The sequence below is a fragment of the Mizuhopecten yessoensis genome, unplaced genomic scaffold (genome assembly GCF_002113885.1).
Source record: "Mizuhopecten yessoensis strain PY_sf001 unplaced genomic scaffold, ASM211388v2 scaffold2507, whole genome shotgun sequence".
NCBI lineage: Eukaryota > Metazoa > Mollusca > Bivalvia > Pectinida > Pectinidae > Mizuhopecten > Mizuhopecten yessoensis.
Genome location: NW_018404580.1, coordinates 313,183 through 335,502, shown reverse-complemented (window position 1 = coordinate 335,502; position 22,320 = coordinate 313,183). Strand labels below are relative to the sequence as shown.

Sequence of the window (22,320 nt, the reverse complement as noted above, 5' to 3'; positions counted from 1 at the left end):
TAACATGATACACAGATACTGTATACACAGATAACATGATACACAGATACTGTATACACAGATAACATGATACACAGATACTGCAATATGATACACAGATACTACAACATGATACACAGATACTGCAACATACTAATTTTCGTTTAGTTTATATTTCGTGGTTTTCTTAATAAACGAAATTAAATCCCCAACGAAATATTATGCTTTTACAGTANGTACACAGATACTGTAATATGATACACAGATACTGTAACATGGTACTCAGATACTGTAACATAGTACACAGATACTGTAACATGATACACAGATACCACAACATGATACACAGATACTGCAACATGATACAGATACTGTAACATGATACACAGATACTGTAACATGATACACAGATACTGAACATGATACACAGATACTGTATACAAAGATACTGTAACATGATACACAGATACCACAACATGATACACAGATACTGTAACATTATACACAGATACTACAACATGATACACAGATACTGTAACATGATACACAGATACTGTATACACAGATACTGTAACATGATACACAGATACTGTAACATTATACACAGATAACATGGTACACAGATACTGCAACATACTAATTTTCGTTTAGTTTGTATTTCGTGGTTTTCTTAAAACCACGAAATAAACGAAATAAAATCCCCAATGAAATATTATGCTTTTACAGTAGTACACCAATATGAAATACAGTAAAATTTTACACAAATATTCACAGAACTGCAAGATTACACAAAACAATGTAACAATGAGATGGGAGTGAGGAAGCCTATAGTGGTTGTGGGAGAAAGACTGTTACCCTATTTCATTGTTAGTGTTCCATGTTGCAGTATCTCAAATGTTACATTGTTCTGAAATACTGCGACGTAAATAAATAATGTAACATTGTACACAAATGCTCCAGCCGACAAGATTCAGAAATAGTGCAGCAATGTTAACTGATCGGACAATGTTACAAAAGAGATATTTTGTGCCAAACTTTCAAAGTTTTTATTCTTCACAACATCTTTAAATTTAAGAATTTTTAAGATGCATACCTTAAGAAGTATGTTTTTAAGGTATTCCATATTGGCTGCCTCTTTCTCCCTCTCTTGGTTCCTCTCCAGCCTCCGTATCTCCTCCTTCAGGATCTTGGCCTGTTCTGTCAGTCTCATCACCGCTGCTTCAGATTCACTCAGAAGCTGTTACAATAAATCATTCAACATCATCTCATTACGGAAAACAACAAGTCAGGGGGTTTTGGGAAACAGAACCTCGGATGAAATTTGGAAAACAAACATTGACACACAAGCCATTTTGGGAAATCTTGATAGTCGTCGATAGCATGTTACGATTTTTAATCCAATAAAAAAACACCAATGATTGTTTCCTCATTGGTGTTTGACTTCACAGATGCTATTCGCCATTTTGAAGACTTCCCCCTTTAAATGATGTATCAAATGTGACTTCTGTTGTAGTCTTTAGCTTTGATGTGATAATAAGTGATATTTACTCATTCACCCCTGAAATTTCATGATGGACTATTCAAACCTTTGAATTGGAAGAGTTCAAATTTGTCTTCAGGTGGAAATGAGTAAAGTGAAATTCACTGACAACCAACTTGATGAAAACATCATGTATTTTTGTAAGTAAAAAAATATACATAAATTCTTGCTAGACAAGCTCTGCCTGTCTGTATATCTACAACTGTACAGTATTTGTGGGACAAGGTCTTACCTCTGTTGAATGTTCTAGTCTCTTGTTAGCCGTCAGAATTTTCTCCTCGAGTATTGCCTCATCTACATGTGGACTGAGCTTTGAGGCTGAAATAATACAGAAAAGTAATCATTTGCTGAGTAATAATTGTTTTGATAGCCATATTAGTTTAGGTAATGGATATTTTATTGCACAGACTCATAGCTGTCAACCCTCCCTCATTAGGATGGAGACTCACTCATTTTGACAAAAAATTATCAATCTCCCTCGAAACTCCCTCATTCAAGTCCAAACTCACACAAACTCAAAATCTACATCCTGTGGTCAAATGATCTCCTAGTTACTGCAGGGTGAGTGTAATGATCATAACAGGTGTGTCTGAATCAAATAAATGCTTTCTGGAGTTATTATGATACATAAAATAGGAAAGATAAATTGAGTAAAGCAGTTTCAGTCCCATTTCATGCACTTTCTCCCTCATTGGAGGATTCAGAGGCTGACACCTATGGCCACAGGCTTATATAGTACTCACATTAGGGATAGACTCAAAGATTCATGTTTTTTTTCAATCCTTACCTGTGTCCTCTGGGCCAGCTACCAATAACTTGTCTAGTGGCATGGGAGCTAGGGTTGTCTTATTACTTCCCTGTTAAAACATAGATATAACACAGGTGGAACAGTGAACTACAGGTACGTGTACAACAATTTACCTACTGCCAGGTACTTTAACTTCCATACCAAGCTATACTGTATAACACGAAATGTTCTTCGGCACTTTCCTTCGTGGTTTGAATCCATTTAGATCATTTTGTGGTACAAACTTTCTTGGATTTTGTATATTAACTAACAGTAAACACGCCTTTCGTTCAAATTTGTTCTATTTATTTTTGTGATTCAATAGCAACCACGAAAACCATGAATGTTAATATACAATGAACATTTCATGTTATACAGTATATGAAATTCAACTGTCAGTTGTAAGAAAAACAAGTGGAAAGGAATTTAAAGTTTCAAATACATGTAATAAATAATTTTTCTACATGTGGAAACAAATAATATGTGTCTATTATATTCTATCAAATATTACATAAAAGCTTCGATTCTGAGGATTCAATCAGTTGTATCAGAATAAATATAATAAACTGTTTACCTTTGGACATGGTTCAGGATCCACAATTTCTGACCCCTACAAAGGAATTAAAGCATTTATCCTGATTAGTACTGTTACAGCTAGAAGTATATTAAGGAGTTATTTACACACACCTGGGTACCTGTTCAAAGGCTAGTTACCATGGTTTTATTCCATGTACACGTTGAGTAGGTTAAAATTTTGCAGTAACAGTAAATAATCCTAGCTATAAATCTGCCAGATGAATGGCACCATATAAGTGTTGTTTATATTATTTATTTACGCAATTTTTCAAGCCAGAAAGAGAGCAAAAATGTTACCTTCATTATGTTGAGTCATTATACAGTTTACATGGAGAAATTTACGTCATAATAAACACTATACCAAATACACAAACCAAGGTAAATTCAATGAAGTAGGCAATATCTGCTTGTTTTTTGTTTTGTTTTTATCACGGTTAAACGTCCTTTAACAGCCAGGGACATTTGGGGACGGGGCATTTACTTGAGCCCCTTTCGCGTATCCGGTTCAACCAGCTGAATTGGTTGAACCTGGGAAGAAAACGACAGACGCAGATCTGAACCGAGGCTGACCTCAGGAATATTCGGCACATGTAGATTGAGGGGTCCAGACGTGCCTGACCGAAACTAAAATGCTGACTATTGCTAGTTTGCATTATTTCTTTCTAAAACAATGTCAATCCAGATACAGATTTAAAGAAACATTATATAATTTAGTGGACGCTTGAAAGAAGGACATACTATTCTTGAAACATTGTTATTTATTCTCTGAAACTGTGCATTTTTTTTAGCTCTGCCTATAGTTCGGTCCAAATGCGTTTGTTTATCGTGGAATATTTCTGCGCCACCCGACCCGTTTCAACCGGGATACACGAATTAAGCCTTGTAGTCACATACAATGATATAATGACGTCATAATTGATACTTGGAGTCAAATATCTCATATAACAGACAACAAGATTTGTTAGGGTTATCATGGATTGACAATACTACGGAAAAGAAAATACTCCTTTTTGTTTCACATATATCATACAATTAGAAATTTCCATTTTTCTTTTTAAAAGAATGCTTAGACATGCAGTTATTCTTGGTACAAATAAAATTTCAATGTCGTATCAAATTTAAAAAGTTCTAATTTACTTACCTCCCCTTCCTGTCGCTCTTCGTGTCTCATATCTGTAATGAACTCTGTGGTTGGGACAGTTTGGAATGTCTCGGGACTTTTCCGTTCGGAGAGAATCTTTGAAGTATGCTGGACTTGATGCTGCAGTTCCCTCTGCAGTCGAAAGTTGTCATTTTCTACCGAGTCTAGCTGTCTTTGTAGCAAGTCTAGGGCCCGACGATGGTCTTCGTGAAGACATTTTATCTGATCCTATTAATACAGAGCGAGGTCAACATCAGGTCTGATAACTTTGGAAGAACATACTATATCATGTATATTGCAAACACACTTCACCAAGTATAATACAATCACACATTATCAAGCATACACCATGGCAGTTTAATTAACAAAACAGTTTCGATATAAAATGTCTATACAAATTATTTTATTGAAATATATTTGTGCTGTTAGTCTATACAAAATATTTTGGAGGAATAGGTCAAACAAGGTATCAAAAGTGATACAAATCCCCTTACATTCACACATTGTGTGACATATGTATGAGGAAATTAATAGAAAATTCAATGATGTATCAGTATCTGCTCCACAACTGCTGTCTTATAGATGATAGATTTTTATTCCGTTGAGGAATGAAGTCGATAGAGCAATGACAAAGTTTTCTCTAAAAATAGTAAAAGTGATCTTGACCTTTTACATAGTAACCAGGAATTGATAGAATGATGACAAAGTTTTTCTAAAAATTAGTAAAAGTGACCTTGACCTTTAACGCAGTAAGTTACCCAAAACGCAAACTTGTTCAAAGTATTGTCATACCAAACACTTGTATCAAGTTTCATGAAATTCCAATGAGGTCGGCAGAACTATAATAAAGTTTTACTAAAAATAGTTACAGTGACCATGACCTTCAACGTAGAAACCCGAAACCCAATCATGTTCAAGGCATTGCCATACCAAACACTTGTATGAAGTTTCATGATATTCTGTTAAGAAATGCAGCTGATAGAGAGATGACAAAGAGTGTAACATACGTACATACATACGTAAGGGCTAAATCCTATGTCCCCTCGACCTTTCATTGTGATGGGATGAAAAAGATGTTGTTAGTCTATACAAATGATCTTCAAGGTCATAGGTTTATTCTGACAAGTGGTTAGTGCGTTTACCTTGAAGAATTTGTTAGCATCTTATTCTGACTAGCGGTCATGTGTTTACTGTGAAGAAGATGGCCAATAACTTGTTCTAACAACTTGTCAATTTTCTTACCTTCAAAGAGTTGGTCAGAGACTCGTTCTGACCAGCTAATTGTTGAACTGTGTCCTGTAGTTCTTTGTTGTATAACACCTTTTCCTTATTGGCCTCCTCCATTCTAAAAGATGAAAAATTTATCTTGATAGGGCATGACTTTTGTTAACTTCTACCCGATACACCAGAATTTTATCTATAATGACTTCTTGTTAAGCTGACTTATTTGATGATGAAAACTTGAAACGTTTACAGCATGAAAGGAAATTAGAACAATTTTAAAAATGGCGAATAGCTTCGAATAAAACACTCGTATGACTAAGATTACTGATGTGCTGTGGTCAGCTATTAAACTTAAACATGATGCAAATTTCATGAACATTTTTTGGTATGTGATCTAAAGTTAGGATTGTTTTGCTATTTCAAATATATATGGTAAACACTATACAGATTGAATAGTATTTTTCCAAATGGCATACTGATATAATGTACCTTTTTCTGTAGTGATCCTCTTTGTCTTGTGTGTCTAGTAGCACCTTGTTGTGTCGCTGTAATAGACGATCGTGTTCTTCCTGTAATACTGACACTTCCTGTCTGGTACTGCTCAGGGCCGCACTGTAATAATACAGACACAGGTTATACAATGTATAATGTCACTGTAATCCCAACAAGTAATTACTATGTAGCTCTTGCTGTAATTTTAAACTGACAAGTTTATTGGAGTTTCTATCTGTCATAGTAATAGTAATTTTAAGATGCACACACAATTTCTTAATTGAAGACATTTTATTCATGGAAAGATAAGTATGAGGAAACAACTTCGAGAGATCCATTATTATATCTAAAGATATCAGGAATTATTTGAAAAAAATCTACAAATGACAAATCTTTAGGATTACAATGTACTCCAGTTAGAAACTATCGAAGGCTGGTAACCCAATGCCAAATGCGAAACATGAAATGCTAATTCAGAAGTCAAATTTTCAAATTCAGTGGTACATACATGTATAACGACACCCAGGCAGCCTTACCTTGTTTCCTCCAATTTACCCTTCAGTTGTTCCACTGCCTTTTCTAGTCTCTCCCTAAAAAATTGAAAATCTGTTCTGAGTGGTTTCAATACAATGTATGAAGTCAAAGATAACAATAGATTCAAGAAATATTAATTACTAAAACACTGTTATGACATCATCCTTTGTTCTCATTGTACATTATATAGTAGATTATAAATGAAGTACCTGTAGCTGTCCAATATTAATTCTTGTTACCTATTCTAATGGTTAACTTAACAAGCCATTCAGATTGATATGTCTCACCTGTGCCCCACTTTGACCATCAATGCACATATCGGTGAAATTAATTCAATGTAGACGACATTTGAAATGAAAAACTAACTTAAATGCAAAAACTTAAAGTTGATGGAGATGCTGACAAAGTCAATGGACCATGAAAGGTAGGATGCATCCAGCATTTGATGCATGGGTTGAGATGTACTACTTAAGATGCATCTATGATCCATATTTGGTTGGTCTAGCACTTATACTTTCAGTGAAACTAACAAAAACACAAAAACTTAATTTTGATGCTGACATTGTCGCAGGAAAAGCAACACTTTAGTCTCGCTTCCGCTACTTCGTGGCGGCGAGACAAAACTCATTAGATACGTACACTGGTCTAACTGGTAACTCTTTTGGTTATTATCACGAGTTTCAAAGTAACCACTTCACACATAACAGAATTATACATGTAGTAGGTGTGGTTTACTAGAATGCAGTCATTGCAGTCAGCCTAAAGGTTCCTTACTTTTCTAACTTTTCCTGTTCACTCAGTGGTTCCTGTGACGGCTTCTTCTGTTGTTTCAACACACTATGTACCCGCACCTATACATAAACAGGTAACAAACGCAAGTTTTTATAGTCTATTGAACAACAATTCTTGTATTTTATATGTTACAATATTTTCATTAAAAAACAACAATTTTAATGTGACATTTATAGCTCAAGTCGAACAAAATATTTTCGCCAACCCCCACTGTATCCGATTTGATAGGTTTGACAGTACTTTGTATCACTGCCTGTATATAGTACTGGTTCACACTGTTACAATGACGTTGTATAAATACTATATTAATCAGAGTGTGACAGTGCCAAGGGTCACCCGAGGGTATCACTGTCACCTGAGGCGAAGTCCCGATACTGTCATATCTAATGAATGTAGCACTTATCTTATTATACCGAAAGTCAATAATTTTATTTTCCGTGCTTTAGAGTCCTTTTTCAGCAAAAGCTTATCCAAATCACCCAACTTGGCATTCACAATTCTTGCCATTTTCTACTTCACTGAGCAGACAGCAGATTGTTTATCTTGACTACTACAGCAATGAAGAGCTTGGAAATCTCTCATAACAATGTCGTACTTATCACCGGCGAGTAATACACGGTAGCGACATGGAGTGCCTGTGGACATACATTGTGTGATAATCGCAATGCAAAAATATGGCGGATTGAACGAACCATACGCGCATCTTCTTTACACGGTCACTATTTTGCACTGTCACATATATTTACACTGTCACTCGTTGCTAGGGCGTTGGGAAGCACTCTTCCATTGACTCAATGTAAAAGCGAATGTGACAGTGTGAAATGAACAATTTATCTCAGCCAATTATAATACAGGATTTTCACTAGAGGTATGATATATTATGTTACCTTATAACTTTCGTACTCTGCCTGTATTGCCCCCTGTTCACTCCTCACCACCTCTAGGTCATCCTGTAGGGACTGAACCTGGCTTTCCAGCGACCTGATAGTCCGCTGGTTAGAGTCTGACAATGACCTCAGTTTCTCCTTCAACTTCTGGTTGTCTCCAGCCACCTCACTCGTTTGCATCTACAATTAAGACATGGTCGTTGACTTTGATCTGAAGAGTTATGACTAATATTGGTTTGCATATGATTGCATAAACTGGCGACCTGCTCCTAAAAGATTTTTAAGAAGAATTTCCCAGCTGCATTTTTTCTACTAGCTTATCTCCCCCTAGTTTGAAAACTTAGAATCAGACATCCATCGAAGTGATCAAAATTATTTGAGCTAATTTGTTTTCCAAATAATTTAAACATATTTTATAGATGGAGGCCAGTCTAAATTGCATATCAGGAAATGTTATAGGCATTTTTAAAGGCAATAATAAATCAGTTATTAACTGTGAACTAATTGAATTTTACATATTATTCTTTCCTAAGTTTAAAATAATGTATACAGTACAACAGGTTGCTTAAAAAAATATTTTCCATTTTTCCACCCCAGACAAACAGACCTCAGTGGCTGAACTATCTATAAATGTGGGAACCTCCTATACAGGCACAACCATACTTTACACCGCTCACCTTATTTTCCTCCAGCTGTTGGTTCAGACCTTCAATCTGGCCTCGTAAGTGAGCATCTGATGTACGCTGTTCTGTTTCCTGAAAAAGAAATTAACTGTCTGGAAGATTTTCTTAACATGTTCCAACTTTCAGAAACTGTCATGTTAAAAATGGTAACTCCAGTTTCATTTATACAAATATATTTCATTATTCCTCATGAAAAAAAATCTGTTTAATAAGGAAGTAATATTTATACATGCAATGAAAAGACTAATTATCTAATTATCACTATCTTTAATATCATCTTCCACAATCTAATTGATTAATATCTTGTCATCAAAGCTACACACGAAGAAATATTTGCTCATCCTGTTCTACATCTCATTGAACAAATCAAGATCAAAGATCATTTTTAAACCTAAAGATATTTTACGGCTCAAGATCAAAGATCCATTTCGATCTGAACCATTGTGCAGGTCAAGGTTAAGTTTTAGGATTATATCCTATATTTCATATGTGCATGTCAAGGTCAAAAACCCATTTCTACACCTCACCACAATGTACAAGTCAAGGTAAGATTTTTCAGCAAACATAGTTTGAAGGTCTAGTCTAACTACTGTACTACCTACCCATTTCTTGGCATCTGCAAGCTCTTTCTTGGTTTTGACCAGCATTTGTTTAAACTTGTTGCCCCTCTCTTCAGACTGGTTTCTTTGTTCATCAACAGCCTCTGTGTAAACACAAATTTATTATATGTATTGTAAAGTGGGAAACATTTGGCCTTTGTACATTAAATCCTGGGCCACTTTCGCGTACCCAGTTCAACCAGTTGAAACGGTTGAACCTGTAAAGAAAACGACAGGCACAGATCTGAACCAAAGCTGACCTCAGGAATATTCGGCACCTGTAGATTTAGGGGACCAGACGTACCTGACCCCTAAAACTTAAATGCTGACTATTGCTAGTTTGCATTATTTCTTCCTAAAACAATGTCAAGCCACGTGTAGTTTTTAAGATACGTGATATAATTCAGTGGACGCGTGAAAGAAGGGCATAATATTCTTGATGACTTGTTATTTATTCTCCGAAACGGTGCATTTTTAGCTCTGCTTATAGAACGGTCCAAGTGCGTTCGTTTATCTGGATTATTTCTACGCCACCTGTACCGTTTCAACCAGGATACGTGAGTGTAACCCATCATTTAATTTTAACTATTTTACCTATCTGTTCTTGTAGAGATTTGACCCTTTCCTCCTTTCTTTCTATTTCAAGCTTCAGCTCTCCGACAGCCACGTCTTTCTCTGTGACCTGCATGTTCAGGGCCTGGACTGTCCGTTCGTAGTCTGCTATCTCCAGATCCATCATGTTGCTCTGTTGGGCTTCCTGTTAACATAGAAACACATTGATGCTGATTCTCACTACCCTGTCTAGCATGGATTAGACTAAGATAAGGTTATTACACATGGTCAGTGGTTCCAAATATTTCTCTTTTTTAAACCTTATTTGGCGTATGGTGGTTGATTCTAAAAATGACTAACTTTGAAGAATTTCTTTGGGAAAAAAGTCTGACTTAATTAACTTGATTTCACTTACATTAGCTTTTCCAAAGCCTGATTTTAATCCTCACCTTCATTTACTGGTAAAAAAACCAACAAGAAAGTTTCTTGTCTTAAACCAAATTTTTTATATCGATCAAGTTCCCCGTGATTGAGGTAAAGTCACATTTCACTGTTCTAAAGACAGAAACTGAGCCTGTTTTACTTGTATCTTTAGCATAATAATTACCTGTTTCGCCTGCTCTAGGTGATTCTGAATGGTCTGTATCTGACCTTGGAGCCCAGTAATGATGGCTTTCTGTTTCTCCAGGTCCGTCTTTGATCGTTCCTCCTGGTCAGTCAATCTGGTTTGTAACTAGAATTACAAAGACCACATCATTACATAACAAACCTGTTCATGCATATAGGTATGTACATACAAACACAAAATACATATTTGCCCGTGTTAAATTTATCCATACTTAGAGATTTCACTTACGTATTTTTAATATTGGAGAAATGCCAAGATTTTTTTTTACTCCATTATGAGTTTATCCTCTTGTTCAAGAGAATTATAAAATGGACAAAACATTTGCTGCTTACAAAATACTTTCAGGTAAGTGGGGGGAAAAGGTCAAAATAATTAAATTCTTGTCATCTTAATATATTTAATTTATACTGAAGACACATTTGAACTCTTCCAATCAAAGGTTGGAATAGTTCATTATGAAACGTCAGGGGTGAATGAGTTAAGTGTCGGTCCACAAGAAAACGACTATGAACCCCAACCTTCATACTCAGAGGAAATATATGTTTCTTATACATTTATGCATATTTTTACTCAAGTGTGGCATATACAATACCCAGGTAATGGTGGATCTTTTCGATATGAAATTTCTTTGTAAAATACCTGCGATTTTTCCTTGGAGATTTCATCCCGTTGAATTCTGTTTGCCTCTGTCTCCTGTTCGGAAGCTGTCAGTTTGGATTTCAGTTCCCCCACCGCAGTCTCTAATCCCTGAGGAAACAATATTTTTAATTTTAAACTACATATTTAGATATGAAAATCTCTTTAATTTTTTTTTTCAAAAACTGAACAAATAAACTTAAGTGGGATCTAACCAAACTATCCTCAAATCAGATAAGACTTGACCTGTGTTTGACTTACTTTGAAATCACACTTGACCCTGTGTACATGATCTACATTGATATAACATTTGACCCTGTGTTTGACCTCTGACCTACTTTGCCACAACAACTGACACTGTATTTGACCGCTGACCTACTTTGCAATAACATCTGACCCTGTGTTTGACTGCTGACCTACTTTGATACTACTCCTGACCTTGTGTTTGACTGCTGACCTACCTTGATATTACTCCTGACCCTGTGTTTGACCTCTGACCTATTTTGATACTACTCCCGACCCTGTGTTTGACCTCTGTCCTACTTTGAAACTACTCCTGACCTTGTATTTAACCTCTGACCTACTTTGAAACTACTCCTGACCCTGTGTTTGACCTCTGACCTACTTAGCTATTACACATAACAACCTGTTTGACATTTAGCCAACCTTGATCTGTGTGGCCAGCTTCTCTTTATCACTATTGATTCTGTCCTTTTCCTCCTTAGTGTTGGCCAGTTTTTGTTTGACCTGGGATGAGTCCTGGACAGTACGCTCAAGGTCCAGTTTATACTGGTCGGCTGTTTTCTTGTGAGCCTCCAGTTCCTGGGCCAACTTCTTGTGTTCTTGCTGCAGTGTCTGTTATCAATGGTTAAGCATGTACTACATGTACTTATAAATTTCTTTATAAAGACAATTAATTCAAAATAATATTTTCAACAGGTATGTACTTTTTTCCCCCAATAAGATTCATCAGTTTGCAAATATGTGATATCAAAGTTTTACCTTTTACACAAACAATATACGTATTAAACGTATCGCACCCTACCTGTAACATATCTGATGCAGTGTGTATACGCTCCCTATCGATAGGCAAAATGTCTCAGGTTGAGTGATATAAAAAATATACAATTTCGTCACATCGTTGTACAGGTAAACAATACAAATCACTCGCTCAGTCATAGCTTGACAAAGGGACCAGTCGGTCTTGAAATGTTGCAACACGTTTAATACGTAACACGTGTTTGTGTAAAAAGTAAAACTTTGAGATCAGGTATGTAGTTTATTTTATTTCAAACATCAAATAACATGACTTAGAAATGTGATGACTGATTTCACAAAGGAATATGCCTATATATCCCTGTGAAAATAAGCTAAGTATGTGTTATGACTTTTGAAAAAAGTAACGATTAAATTGAACTATAGACCATATTTATTTCACTCTACCATATGTTTACCCACTGGTCTTTGAAAGCAAACCTCATAAACAGTCGCCTTCCGAGCCTCATATGCAGATGAGAAATTTGTGGACGGTACTATATCGTGGTTATACAATCACAAATTATTTCAATTGACCAACCAAATGCCTTGTTATATCTCCAGTTAATTAGAATGTTGGTTTTGCACATGTATATCGATTAGTACTAATAATAAAACCTTATGATATAAATATGGTAATAATTTAATTTTTAATATCTTCAAAGTTTTGAAGACAGACACCTGCATCTGATCAGTACAACCAGGGGATCAGCTGACCAACCCTTAGTTACCTGGTAACTCTCTGTTACTATGGAGTTGGATTTGTTTGACTGTTCCATGACCTCTAACTTCTGCCCAAGGTCAGATCTGGACTGTTTCACTTCCTTCAGCTCTTCAGAGATATCAGCAAACTAAAAAATGTTAAAAACCTTATCACAATGACACAAACCTCTTTTTAAAGATTTTGGCAATTTCCAAAAATACATCTTGTAAATAAATAATAACAATATAGAGAAAAAATTGCCTAAAACAGTCCAGTATGTGATATCATATCCATATCCATCGATATATTTCTATTAGGTACATGTATTTTAAAGACACTTGCAGATAGAGGTAAGCTATAACATCATTATGACACTCAAGAGACAAGTTACTGTACACCGGGAAATTTTCGCCCCAGTTTAAAGGGGCTGGTCGGGGAAAAAATGACAAAATAAATTGGTCTAAATGCGTTCTCTGGCCTTCCAAAAGTTATACCACAGCAATATGATGGTCGAGTTCTGCTGGCAATGTCCAGTTTTGACCACTGAAATCTTGGGGAACGCCCGCGTAAATTTAGCGCAGATCTATTTATATATGTCACGTGGTTGTTTCGAAAGTGAGACAGTGAAGATAACAACAATAGCACGCCGTCATGTGCCATGTCGGACTCAACTAGCGGACAAGACAGCAATACTATACGTAAATAATTGTTTTCAAAGGTCATGTATGATGCAAGTGTAGTATTCCTACCTATATGTTGTTGCTATTTATAACGGTATTAATACCTCATGCCTGTCATGACTTTTTCATGCATCTTTTCCTTTCGCCGCGATGTTTACATTTGGCCTTGTTGATGACGCGCGTGCGGTAAAACTACATCACCGATCTGGGTCAATTGAATGTTTTAGACTGTCAGGTGACGATTTAGGATTTCTTTAATATAATTATAATTTTTACTCTTAGGGAGTGAATTTCAGCAAAATTTGTATCGGTATATTTCAATATGACATTTTTCCCCCGACCAGCCCCTTTAATGTTAACGTTTTTCGCCCTTTTTAATGAGGGTGAATTATCATTACGGCGCACAGTAGTAAGCAATATAACAAAAATAGTAATCAGATGTAAAGAGCAAAATTAACATACAGCAAAAATAGATTTTACCTATAAAGGGCGAAAACTTTTTTTTATATATTGAATTCTTCTTTTTTATAAACAACACATTTAGACACAAAGCAACAAGCATACATTACATTGATTACATTCCCTTCACAACGGACACCTCTTTACAAGAGACTAATTATATACTGTACACACATACACACACAGGGGGGTGGGTGGGTGGAATTGCAAACCTTAGACATCTGGTTTTGTTCTTTATAGTATAATGATAATTGTTCATGTTATTTCATAGGAGAAGCCATTTTTCCAATTTATTATGTAAGTCTATATTATTTTTGCAGTTTTTATGCTTATTTATCAAGAACTTATGAGATTTAAGTTCAAAGGGCGAAAACTTGACAGGGCGAAAGTTTCCGAGATATACAGCATGTTACTAAATCATAAGGACACTCAATAATGATTTGTTACATGACTATATATATTGTACATGTATATTATAAAAGCCGAAAAAATGATCTTTACGGACGAAGAAATAATATAAAAAGAAAAATTCTCAACAACGAGACTTTAGTACTTTCATCTCGTCAAGGAGATTCTTCAGAGTCTGAAGAAGAATCTCCTTGTTGACGAGATAAAAGTACTAAAGACTTGTTTTTGAGAATTTTACTTTTTATATACATGTATACATAGTGTGAACTACTGTATGCAGTTGTGAAAACTATGCAAAGCCTTAACCTTTTCAATGCAATTATATAAAATTCTGTTTTCCTTTAAATACAGTAAAACCTTGTTATGCTGCCCGTTTTTCCTGAGAAAATTTAGCATTATAAAGGGGTTTGGCATTAGATTTAGAGAAATGTTTAAAGGAATTCTTAAAAAAAAAAAAAAATGACCTTTGAAACATGTTGGTGGTAAATGAGGTGGAAAATGTCACGAGTGGCATTATATTGAGGTTTTACTGTATTTGATAATAAAAATAAACAAAAGTGAGTGCTAAATGTAAAGCATTTTTAAAAATCTACAATACTCTGACATAGTCTCCTTTTTATTGATCTCGGCGAGCTCCTGCTTACACTTGACCGCCATCGCCTTGAGCTTGCCACAGATAACATCCTTCTCTTTGAGGTTCTTCCTAAGCTTCTCCACCTCCGCACTTGAGTCCTGAAATGTCAACACATCAGTCAGAAACTGTCAATCATGTAATTCTCAGTAGCAATGAGGCCGTCTAATTTTGATTATTAGTTCACTTCACTTTGAGAAGTTTTTTATGGTGCAGGGTACAAGGACATTAACAATGAATTTATCTTAAAACCCTCATCAGAAAAAATATGCATGTACATCAGAATTTTTTTTAACTTTTATCACAAGTCTACAGATTGGCATGGAATTTACTTTAAATAAAATGTGAGGCAATCAGTGAAGTGTTGTCAAAAAAAACCTGCCAATTTCTAGTGGAAAAGATAAATGATTTGACTCTTTGGCCCTTTTTGCCTATCCGGTTCAACTGGTTTGTCTGTTTTCAAATGTAACATTTTTGGATATAAATCTTGCCGGACCTGCAAAAGTTTATGCAGGCCTTTTAAGGCTTTGTCAAAGCTTGCCTGAAAGCAGCATTATATTACTGGGTCCAACCTTATTGCATAAATTAACAACTCTGGTCTAATCACTTCAATCTTTAAGATCGCGATGAACGAATGCGGTCTTTATCATTTTTGTTTTGCTTTGTTTTATTACTAAGGAATAAGAATAATGAAGAAACAATCTAGAAAATCTGGAACACACTTTAAACCCTCTGAGGAGTTAAAACAGACTTACGTTAGATTTTTGTTTGCTGTCCTCCTCCAGGTGAGTAAATCTTTGTACTTGTGATACCAGCTCCACCTGTTCCACTTTCAGTTTCTCCATACTCTCCACTAATCCTACCTTCTCTGCTTTTACTTTGTCACTGCTCTCTACTAATTCTACTTGTGTGGTTTTAAGTTGCTCACAGTCGGCCACATACGTCGCCAATTGTGTACTCGTTTCTGCCAGAGTGAGTTCTAGTGTCTTTCTCTCTTCATTCCTCTCACCAAGAACTCTTTCATATTCAACACACCGCTTATTTAAATGTTCCATTTCACTTTCTAGTTGTTGTAAATTATTGACTTTGATTTCATACTCTTTTATTGTCTCATTCAAATCTTGCTTGTCCTGCTTTAGTTTATTAACTTCAGTTTCTGAACTGGACAACTTTTCAGAGAGGCTGTCATGTGAATCTTGCAGCGAGGCTGTTTTAGCATTAGCTACCTCTTTCTCTGCTTTAAGTTTCTCTAATTGACCACTTATATCCGCTAGCTGTTTTTCTGACCCTGATGCTCCGTCCTCAAGAGCGGACAATTTGCCTTTCACCGATTCAAACTCAATGTGTAGGGTTTCTTTTTCACCTTTCAATTCCTCAACCTCTGCTTTGACAGATTCCAAATTCTTAGTAACAGTGTCTTTTTCCCCTTTCAATTCCTCAACCTCTGCTTTGACAGATTCCAAATTCTTAGTAACAGTGTTGTTTTCACCTTTCAATTCCTCAACCTCTGCTTTGGCAGATTCCAAATTCTTAGTAACAGTGTCTTTTTCACCTTCAAGAGTCTGCAAACTGTTTCCAAGTTTCTCTACCTCTGCTCTGAGATGAGTTTCTTGATCACATTTTTCCTTGAAATCTCTGACTAGACTTTCCTTGTGCACATTTGTTTCACCAAGTTCCTCTGTTAGCACAGAAACACGTTCCATCAAGTCTTTAACTTCGGATTGTTTATTTTCAATGTCCCGTTGTGTTTCATCCTGTAACAAGTTATTCCTGTCTAACATTGATCTGTTCTCCTCCTGCAGTTTGTTAACCTCTTCCTTCGTCGAGTCATTTTCCCCTTGTAAAGCCCTGATATCTTGTTCATGCTGAGCCAACAATTCACTCTGCTGAGCTGCAGCTACTGCTATCTGTGACTTTAAATCAGAGGTTTCTTGTTGTCTGGTCTCAAGAGCATCTTTCACTTTATCTAATTCCATCAGCAAATCTTGGTACTCCTCTGTTTTACTTTGAGATTCCTTCCCTAAAAGGTCAATTTCTTTCATTTTTTCGTCCAGTGAAGTCTGAATTTGCTCTAACTGACTTTCCCTCTCCTGTAAGGTAGCTGAATACTGGTCTTTTTCTACCTGGAGATTAATGATCTGGTCCTGGAGTACTGTTGTATGGGAGGACAAACTCTCTGCATTTGTTTGTGACGACATCTGTAAATGGGCGACGTTCTCCTCGAGACTTGAACACTTGGCCTTGTAAGCTGAAACCTCTTCCTGCAATGTTTGATTCTCAGCAACAAATTTTTCTTTTTCTTCTTTCGCACTTTGACATTCAATTTCAAGATGTCCACACGTTTCTTTAAGTCCTGTTAAAACAGTTTCTTTTTCCACTATCAATTCCTTGTGTTCATCAATTAGTTTTTGTTTTTCGTCATTAAGATTTTTAAGTTCTAGTTCGACACTGTTGAGTCTGTCTGACATCTGTGTTAACTCCACTGCTTTGTCCTCCGCCTGTTTTGTCAATTCTTGGACCTCTGTGACAGCCAACTTGTGACTGGACTTTGTCGTCACTAGGTCCCCCTCCAGAGTCTGGATATTTTGTTGAAGGTCCTTTATTTCTTGTTGTAGTGTGTCTGTCGTTGATGCTCCATCTGTCTCCATCTTGGATATGAATTGTTCATGTTTCTGCTTTGACCCAGACAGGGCGTTAGACATATCCATGATTTTATCCTCCAGTTCCTCCGTATAAGCTTGTCTCTCCCGCACCTTGTCCTCCATCTCCTTCACCTGGCTGGTCATTTTACTTTTCTGCTCCTCTCCCTCATCTAGCTGTTGCTTGAGACTTAAACACATTTCTCTTAATTCTCTAATCTCAGTGTCCCCACTCTCACTCACTTCCTTCAAATGCGTGTTTTCTGAAGACAAGTCCTGTTCCTTTTCCTTTGCCAGCTGGACGATGACTGCCAGCGATTCTTTCTCGCATTCGATGGACTCTTTCTCCTGTTTGGCCTTCTCCAGCTCATGTTTAATCGACTGAAGTTGGACAGAGTTATCACCATTACTGCTGAACGCCTTATCTAACTCAGATTTCAGGTCTGTCATTTTATTAACAACCTGGGTGACAAGTCCTTTGATTTTATCCATGGCCAACAACACAGAATCGTCATCGTCCTCATCAAAAACATCATCTGCTGGATCCGTTTTGATCGCCAGTATCTCCGACATTGTACATCTGATTGTGTCTAACTCGGCGACAAGTTTCTGATCACGTTCCTCGGTGATGTCAAGTTCGTGCAGCATGCGTTCCTTCTCCTGTTGTAACATATCCATCATGTGTTCCCACTCCAGCATCTGTTCTTCCTTCTTCTGCATGTCCGCCATCAACATTTCCTGCTCCTCCGTCAGGTCACGCACCCGCACATTCAGACTGTCGCGTTCCTCGCTTACACATTTTATCTCTGACACCAATTCCTCCTTCTGATGTAGCACAGCCTTGAACTTCTGGTCACTTGGGTTACCCTTCTTACCTCCCTTGGTTGCCTGCTCTTTTTTGGCAGACTTAAGAGATTCATTAGCGCTGTGTAGCTCTTTAACTTTCTGTTCCATTGTTGTTAGCTCTTTCTTCCGATTCTTGACTTCTTGTTGGTGCTTTTTGATAGTGGTCTGTTTGTCCTCTACTTCTTTGGCTAGGACCTGAAGATCTGCCCTGAGACTGTCACATGTGCACTCGACCTCTTGGATCCTCTTCGCTTGTTCTTCACACTTTTCCTCTGCCAATGTTCGTCCTCTCACAGCCTCAGCCATCTGTGTCTCCAAAACATTCATCTTGTCAGTTACGTCAGCACTGATTTCTGCCATTTTTTCTCTTTCCTCTATCGTACTCCTTAACCTTTGGTTTTCATCTTGCAATTCTTTTTTCTGCTCAACCATCTTTTCCTTTCCTGCGATCAAGTCCTGCATCATTTCACTTGTACTAGCAAAATCCTCCTGGAATTTCTTTTGTGATGTGGTCAAATCTTCCACATCTTTTCTATGATTTTCTGTCTCCTGCTTCAGCCTTTGTGTCAGCTCGTCGACCTCCTTCTGAAGAGATACAGCTGTCTGATCATTTGACTCCTTGTTTTCCTGACGTTTTTCTTTGTCTTGCTCAAGTCGCTGTGTCAGCACATCGATTTCCTCCTGGAAGGAATTAGCGATTTGTTCCTTGGCTGACTTAGCCTCCTCTAGCATCGTGGACAGATTGGAGTTGGTCGTCTCTAAGTGCTGTTTTTCTTCATTGCTTGTATTCAATTTCTCCCCTAATTCTTTCATTGTAGATTGGTCTTTTTCCAGCATAATTTTTAGTGAAGCAATTTCTTCTTCCAGGTTACCCACTGTTTTATTTTTCGCCTGAAAAGACATAACAAATATTTGCACGTGTTGAAAATTAACCTGAATTAAAGGTTACAGGAGACTGGTTCAATTTGTATTACGATAAGCCTGAATATATTACATTCTGTAGAAGTATTAGGAGTGTATTATTTGTGGTGGATACAATACACAAACTTTACAACAGTTCATTCAATCCACTTTTCTGTGAGGTCACACAGTAAGTCCACACACTAACAAGATGGTGAAGATTTTAATGATTTATAACAGCACCTTCACTTAAATAGAAAATAGAATTCTTTTTATTTAGGGCTTTCCCTCTTGTTGTAAATAGTACTAAATACTAATTATCAGATTCCTGTGACAATTTTAACAAACATGATTGCATTCACTTGTGAATTAAAACAAATTGTCATATAGATTTAACATTTAATAGCTCAATAATTAACTCAACAAAATTCACAAATACAAACCACTAACATTTACCTTTTTCACATGATGGAATACAGGTAAATATTTCAAAGCAAAACATTGAGATATAATGTATAAAGATGAAATATAGGTAAATATTTCAAAGCAATACATTGAGATATGTATTAAGATATACTAGTATTGTATATATTGTCATATTGTTTTTTTTTATGATAACCAGCTGTAAGGGAGGTGTATTACCTGTAGATCCTCGTTAGCCTGTGAGAACTGAGCCTGTAACTGTGACACCTGGTCGGTCAGCTGCTGTACCTGGCCCTGACTCTCATTCCCCATTGTCTCCTGTTGTTTTTTCATCAGTTTCAGCTTCTGCATCACCTTGTCACGAGCATCAGTAAGTACCTCTGCCTGGGCTCGCAAGTCCTGTGAGTGTGTAAAGAAACAATATCGGTGTGAGATTTATGTAACAAAGAGAAGAAAATTACAATATGTTGGACGGAGAATCAAACCCCTAACCTTCCAAACTTAGACAGAGCCTGGACCAACTCATTCATACAATAAAATGATAACTATTAATGATAAACTACAGAGGTTATCAATAATGTTATGCTAGGTTTTTGGTTTGGTTTGTGTTTTACATCCTATTGACAGCTATTGTCATTTAAGGACGTGCCAGGTTTTGGTGGTGGAGGAAAGCCAGAGTTCCCGGGGGAAAACCACCGACCTATGGCCATTACCTGGCGACTGCCCCACGTAGGCCTTGAACCCACAACCCAGTGGTGGAGGGCTAGTGATAGCACAATGTCCCGACGCCTTAACCACTTCGCCACTGCGGCTCCTTATGCTAGGCAGAAACATCAAACTGACAGTGATTGAATTTGAACATCACAAATGTGCCTACACAAATCAGCTCCATATATATTTACCCTGAAGCCCTAGGTTCTGTTTATAACATTTCCATCCACCACTGCCACGTCTATATTGTCACTCCTCCTCCGGTGAAACCCACGTTTGCCCCACCCATACTTCACCTATATTGTCCCTCCTCCTCAAGCCGAACCCGAATTTGCCCCACCACTACTTCACCTATATTGCCACTCCTCCTCCAGCCGCACCCACATTTGCCCCACTCTACTCCACCTATATTGTCATTCCTCCTCCGGTGAAACCGACGTTGGCCCCACCCCTACTTCACCTATATTTTCACTCCTCCTCCAGCCAAACCCACATTTGCCCCACCCTACTTCACCTATATTTTCACTCCTCCTCCAGCCAAACCCACATTTGCCCCCCTCTACTTCACCTATATGGGCAGTCCTCCTCCGGTGAAACCCACATTTGCCCCCCCCTACTTCACCTATATTGTCACTCCTCCTCCAGACGAACACACATTTGCCCCACTCTACTTCACCTATATTGTCATTCCTCCTCCGGTGAAACCCACATTTGCCCCACCCCTACTTCACCTATATTTTCATTCCTCTAACCACACCCACCTTATTCTCCTGTATCACTTTGTCCTGCTCCTGCTGCATGAACTGTAGTGAAGAGCTCAGTGTCTGGTCCTTCATGGTCATACACTCAACCTGCTCGTCAAGCTCCTGAAACAACAAACAAACATCATCACTTTTTTCCACCATTTGATAGTACATTAATGAAACATATTAAAACAGGCAGACAAAACTGTAGCTGAAAAAAAGAACATTTGAACTAGAAAATTGTGTTCTTCTTTTTTCACTTGAAACGAGAGGCTCAACAGGCCTTTTTCTTCAGCAATTCAAGCTACTGATCTAATATTATGACTTAAGACATTTCTGTTCTTAATATGAAGTTGTTGGACAGGTCAAAGTCACTTATGTTGGCAAACTAACATGCCATGCCAGCAAAAATCAAGGCCTCAAGATTTTTCAGAAGAAATTTTTCGAGTGTTTTAACAAATTTGACCCTTATGACCTTGAATATGGGTCAAGGTCATTAACTTTCAAAAACTTTATAGCACTACATGCCAGCAAGTGCCTGGTGAAATATCATGAATTTAAGCCCTGCCCTGGGGTTCTTCAGAGAAGGTCATTTTAGAGTTTTAACAAATTTGCCCCTTGTGACCTTAATTATGAGTCAATTTCATTTTTTTCACATTGACTTTGTGCACTCCATGCCAGCAAGCTTTTGTAGACTATTATCAGGATACTACATGTACATAACAAATACCAAATCATTGGTTTGCTGTATGATTATTTTATAAAATGCCCATAAAATTGTCCTCTCTTTTTGCCCATAACAGATTGAAGACACATATAGTAAATCATTTAAATCAATAAATATAATTTATTAATTGAAATTTGTTTTAAAAATATTGCTTAATATTACAACATACTTTTGCATACCCATATTCCATCTTTGCATATTGCAGAGTTATCTTCTCTTGGGAGCAGGTATTGATTGTTACGTCACTTGTTTGTGAGAGTAACGTCATCAATTTTTGAGAAAACAACGTAATTTTCTCACACGAACCAATGACGTAACAATCAATACCTGCTCCCAAGAGAAGATAACTCTGCAATATGCAAAGA

The 22,320-nt window shown here is 37.0% G+C and overlaps 1 protein-coding gene across 3 annotated transcripts in view; it reads right to left on the bottom strand.

Moving 5' to 3' along the window:
• Positions 1 to 21,347, bottom strand: part of LOC110446093 (GRIP and coiled-coil domain-containing protein 2-like) — a 33,692-nt gene extending 12,345 nt beyond the window's left edge. For 2 of the 3 annotated variants that reach the window (XR_002462427.1, XM_021491055.1), the window contains exons 1-21: positions 21,247 to 21,347; positions 19,994 to 20,173; positions 15,722 to 19,342; positions 14,948 to 15,067; positions 12,817 to 12,936; positions 11,717 to 11,905; positions 11,054 to 11,161; positions 10,394 to 10,519; positions 9,829 to 9,991; positions 9,238 to 9,338; positions 8,630 to 8,707; positions 7,953 to 8,132; positions 7,048 to 7,124; positions 6,276 to 6,329; positions 5,737 to 5,859; positions 5,266 to 5,368; positions 4,024 to 4,251; positions 2,881 to 2,916; positions 2,307 to 2,376; positions 1,752 to 1,837; positions 1,073 to 1,216 (exon numbers count right to left, since the gene is read on the bottom strand). Coding sequence is in view for 2 of the 3 variants with exons in the window: in XM_021491055.1 (XP_021346730.1) it covers positions 1,073 to 1,216; positions 1,752 to 1,837; positions 2,307 to 2,376; positions 2,881 to 2,916; positions 4,024 to 4,251; positions 5,266 to 5,368; positions 5,737 to 5,859; positions 6,276 to 6,329; positions 7,048 to 7,124; positions 7,953 to 8,132; positions 8,630 to 8,707; positions 9,238 to 9,338; positions 9,829 to 9,991; positions 10,394 to 10,519; positions 11,054 to 11,161; positions 11,717 to 11,905; positions 12,817 to 12,936; positions 14,948 to 15,067; positions 15,722 to 19,342; positions 19,994 to 20,173; positions 21,247 to 21,327 (5,988 nt within the window). In the remaining variant the exon portion in view is untranslated. The remainder of the gene's footprint in view (positions 1 to 1,072; positions 1,217 to 1,751; positions 1,838 to 2,306; positions 2,377 to 2,880; positions 2,917 to 4,023; positions 4,252 to 5,265; positions 5,369 to 5,736; positions 5,860 to 6,275; positions 6,330 to 7,047; positions 7,125 to 7,952; positions 8,133 to 8,629; positions 8,708 to 9,237; positions 9,339 to 9,828; positions 9,992 to 10,393; positions 10,520 to 11,053; positions 11,162 to 11,716; positions 11,906 to 12,816; positions 12,937 to 14,947; positions 15,068 to 15,721; positions 19,343 to 19,993; positions 20,174 to 21,246) is intronic. The other variant, XM_021491056.1, reaches the window with a different exon arrangement.
• Positions 21,348 to 22,320: the final 973 nt, after the last annotated feature.